This window comes from Buceros rhinoceros, unplaced genomic scaffold, assembly GCF_000710305.1.
Source record: "Buceros rhinoceros silvestris isolate BGI_N320 unplaced genomic scaffold, ASM71030v1 scaffold2970, whole genome shotgun sequence".
Classification (NCBI taxonomy): domain Eukaryota; kingdom Metazoa; phylum Chordata; class Aves; order Bucerotiformes; family Bucerotidae; genus Buceros; species Buceros rhinoceros.
The window spans coordinates 5518-10059 of NW_010390010.1; the positions used below are offsets into that span (position 1 = coordinate 5518).

General features: G+C 55.2%; 1 protein-coding gene across 1 annotated transcript in view; it reads left to right on the plus strand.

The window, feature by feature from the left end:
• The window catches only part of SLC35B4 (solute carrier family 35 (UDP-xylose/UDP-N-acetylglucosamine transporter), member B4), a gene marked incomplete at its 5' end in the record, with an annotated part of 6458 nt that extends 2148 nt beyond the window's left edge, over positions 1-4310 (plus strand). The window contains 6 exon segments of the mRNA XM_010136007.1: positions 518-654; positions 1939-1999; positions 2156-2265; positions 2487-2562; positions 3216-3291; positions 4064-4310. Of these exon segments, the coding sequence (XP_010134309.1) occupies positions 518-654; positions 1939-1999; positions 2156-2265; positions 2487-2562; positions 3216-3291; positions 4064-4310 (707 nt within the window).
• Positions 4311-4542: the final 232 nt, after the last annotated feature.

The following is a 4542-nucleotide window of genomic DNA, read 5'->3' on the forward strand; positions in this document are numbered from 1 at the left end:
TCATCATTCTGAGGAAAAGGTAAATCTCAAACCTCTTATATCATCAGAGAATGCTTTGCCGTGGACTTAATCCCGACCAGTGCTTAGTGCCCTTCCCTTTCCTGTTAAATATTTTTGTTTTACTGATGGGGAAACTGGGGCAAGGGCTGGAACAGTTCCCTCTTCTGCATTTCCATCAGTCCTTCACTTATGGCGTGGACTGAAGAGGTTGGACTAGATGACCTTTAAAGGTCCCTTCCAGCCGAAAGCATTCTGTGATTTTCCCCGCTCCTCCTGCCTCCCCAGCAAGCCCACTGCGGGTGGGTGAGAAGCTGGGAGGGGACGTGGCCATGACAGCTGACCCCAACTGACCGAAGGGATCTGCTGTGCCATATAACGTGCGCTGCAGTAGAAACCAGGGTAGAGGAAGCAGGGGCCTTCCCTCCCAGCAGCGTCCAGCGCTGGGGAGGGGGTATGTGCCCGTTCCCACAAGTCCATACTGGTGTGTGGAGCGAAGTGCGCTGCCGGGGAGCAGCAGATGAACAACGCGAGGCTGGGCTGGGTCACTGATGTCTGTCTTCTCCCCCCTGCAGATACAGCGTATCTAAATACACATCCATAGCCCTGGTGTCCCTGGGGATCTTCACCTGCACTTTCATGTCTGCAAAGCAAGTGGTAAGGACTGGAAAGGGCCTGAGGTCATAGCTGTGACCCTTGCTGACAGGAGGAGCTGCTGTCAGCACCTCGTCAGCAATTTGCTTGGCTGACTGATGGAGAGACAAGACGTCTCCTACTCCAGATCTGCTCCCCAACAGCTCTCGTTCCTGGTCTTATTTTCCTGTGGCTTAAAACGTGGTTTAACTCAATTAAAGTGCCTTTTAATCTGCTCAGGTTGGGCTTTCCTGAGAGTAAACTTTTTTTGTTTTTTTGCTGCAGAGACTGTTTTCTGTCGCCCTTCCTGCGATGTGCGGCAGTTAGGAGCAGGCAGATCTCAGACAAAACTCAGCCTTCTTAAGTCTTTCCCTTTTTTATCCCAGAAAAGATTGTCAGCTTCCAGGCTTGATTTTTGCAGACCTGTGACTTTCTGTGACCCTTGAAATAAAGTTCATGTGTTTGGAGAGCAGGAGGGAGTGAAGAAGATCCATGTGTGACACCACTTTGGGCTGTGGGTCAGCACCCACAGCCTGGTCGTCTCAACTGAAGGCAGAAAAATGGCATAAAGTGGTGGTCAGGTGAAAATCGGTGGCACTGAATTCAGCTCTGAGAGACTGGACATGAAACAGGGCTGCCAGACCTGCCGCTCCCCCATCACTCCATTGGTTTTATACCCTCAGAGCATCAGAGGAAGGTCTGCGCTGAATTAATCCAGATAAACGCAGCGGAGATGAGGTTTGGAATCATTGGGACAGTTGTGGCAAAGGCGGGTGATCTAACTTGCCCTAAACCACAGTGATGGAGCGTTGAGCCAAGTCAGGCTGCCTGGAGTCTTACCCCGAGCTAACAGCGTCTGCAGGCCGGGTTTCCTCGCTGTCTCAGCGTGGTCTTAGCACCTGACTGGGGCTTGGAGCCCTCGTTCTTCCCTGCCCGCTCCCTGTGAGATGGGGGCGGAGGAGCCCGCTAACGGGCTGTCTCAGAGCTTTCTAAGGGGCACCGATTATTTTTGTGGTTGGAGAGCCATCTCTCGCCAAGCCAGGGCATCTCTTTCAGAAAAGCTACTTCCTTGATGAGACATTTACATCTTTTTGCCGGAATCTGGTGCAATCCCTGCAGCAGAGTGGAAAGCTATGGTTGCTGTCACCTCTGTTCACCCAGAAAAGCAGCTCTGGAGAATGTGAGACCTTGGGCGGTCTGTGCTTTATGGGGCACAACACACAAACCAAGAGTGAGGCGGAGGCAGGTCCGAGTGAGCTGCAGGGACCTGGTAGCTCATGGTGACTGTGTTGTGTCTCCCCCCACCAGGCATCGGACTCCAGCTTAAATGAAGAGGACGGACTCCAGGTTTTCTTGTGGTGGCTGCTAGGTATGTGAGTGCCACATCTCCAGCAGACCCTGCTGGGATACTGGCAAGACTCAGCTCCCGATGTCCTTGGCCATGTGGGTTGTGGTGGGAGAGGTCGCGCTGAGCATCTGGTGGACACTGATTTGCAAAGAAGGGGGTTTTGTGCCTCTGTTCCAGGTATCGCTGCGCTCACCTTCGCCCTCCTCATGTCTGCCCGGATGGGGATTTTCCAGGAGATGCTGTACAAGCAGTTTGGGAAGCACTCCAAAGAGGCCCTTTTTTACAATGTAAGCCGCCACGTTGTCTTTTACTGGGCAGATGGAACCGCTGGGAGAGTCCCCTCCCCTCCCCTCCCCTCCCCCGCCCCGTTCTCGGCACAAAGGCTCACACGCCCGGAAGGCTGGAGGAGTGAAGTGTCCCCTCCCCAAGATGCGCGAGGCTGGTTCCCCAGGCTGGGAAGTGGGGTGGGTTCACCCCGTTAACATCGTGTCTTCCCTTTTCTCTCCAGCACGCGTTACCACTCCCTGGATTTCTCCTCCTTGCCCCCAACATCTACCAGCATGCTCTCCTCTTCAGCCAGTCTGGTAAGTGTTGCACAGGCGTGTCCTTGCTCTCGTCCTCTGGAAAACGCTGTAGGAAGCTCCGTGCAGCAGCTGAGTGTGTCAGACCGTCACCTCAGGACTGAGTGTTCAGGTTTGGTAGAAAGCCAAAAGCAAAACCAAACACCGCGCTGTCTTGAGGACATTGTCCCTGGGTCCGTTTCCCCGTGGTGGGCCCGATGCCAGCATGCTTGGACGGATGGTAGCCCTATCTCAAGGAAAGCATGAGGTGACCTCAGGGGAAAGGAACGTGGTAGTTCAAAAATGGGAGTCAGGGGACCAAATCCTCCACCACAGGCAGAGCCGTGGGCCTGCTGGCTTTTGTTTGCTGGTGCTGCTCAGGCTCTCAGAGCCGGGCAGTTGATCAGCCAGTGTGACAGTAGAACAGCCCTGGCACAAGAAAGCAAGACAGAGCTTTGCTTTCACTGTCTTTCCTTAGGCTGCATCTTCCTCCAGCTTCCTTTCCTCCCTGCACGAGTCCAAGCAGGAGCATCAGCACAGTCTTGCATTGGCAGTGGTCTCCTGAAGCCGCAGTGTGTCCCTGGTTCATCGTCGTCCAGGACAGGAGAGAGCCGCCTCTCCTTGTCCCCTCTCTACACGTTAGAGCACTGACCTTGTTTCCTCCTTTCTCCCCACAGAGCCGTTCCAGGTCCCAGTGATCGGGCTGACGCTGCCAATCATGTGGTTCTACCTCCTCATGAATGTCATCACTCAGTATCCTTCCAAATCTCAGCCTGAGACACGCCACGGAGATGGCACCAGGGTGAGGACAGGAGGAGTGGGGTGGGGGTCATGTCCTTGGAGCCTTCCCTGCATTCAGGGCTCTGCAGAGGGATCTGGACAGGCTGGATTGATGAGCCAAGGCCAACGGGCTGAGATTTAACCAGGCCAAGTGCCGGCTCCTGCCCTTGGGTCACACCAACCCCCTGCAACGCTCCAGGCTGGGGGCAGAGCAGCTGGAAGCTGCCTGGAGAAGGGTGGCTGAGGTGGTGCTGAGGGACATGGGTTAGTGGCCACCTGGCAGTGCTGGGGGAACGGGGGGTCTTTTAGCCCTTTAAAGGGCTTTCCCAACCTGAGCGATTCTGTGATTCCACGATTTGGGAGCCGACGTTCATGTAACTCATAGAAAATAAAGAGTCGACTTTAACCTGGGGCTTACGTAATTTCCAGGGTGGCTGAAATCTGCCACCACCTCTCCCGGGCCAGGCTGATGGGTATAAATTCAGGGTGGTTTTGGCAGCCAGCTGTAAGCAGAAGGGACAGATCCGGAGCTATTTGTGATGTGTCACTGTGTAGAGACAGAGAGGAAAGTCTGAAGAAGCCGAGATGCCCTCAAGATAGGACCCCTTCAGCCCAAGGCCCTCGTACCATCTTCCTGCCAAGCTCACCCAGTCCAGCCCTCCGCGGGGAGCAGGGATGTCTGCAGCTAGGCTCAGAGCCCTGTCCAGCCTCAGCCCCCGTGTCCCCTTAACCTCCGCCCACCCAGATACGTCTGCATCCGAGGCGTCTTCATCCTCACCACGGAGTGCACCTCCCTCACCGTCACGCTGGTGGTGACGCTGCGCAAGTTTGTCAGCCTCATCTTCTCCATCCTCTACTTCCGCAACCCCTTCACGGCCTGGCACTGGCTGGGCACCGCCTTCGTCTTCGTGGGGACTCTCATGTACACGGAGGTGTGGAACAGCCTCGGGCCCTTCCTGGACCGCTGGAGGAAGAGGCCGAAGGAGGAGTAACGGCCGGGACTCTCTGCAGGGACCTTTGTCTTGAGGAGCAGCAGGGAATCCCCGAGGGGGTTTGTGCTTATCCCACAGGGAAGGCATTGGCTGTGCCAAGCTCCTGGGAAACAGGAGCTCTGCTGGGAACCCACCTGAGATGGACCGTGGGCAGACGATAACAGTTATTTTTGTGAGGTTGCATGTTTTTTATGCAACCCTTTTGCTTCCAACCTCCCCCCTGTTTTTTGGT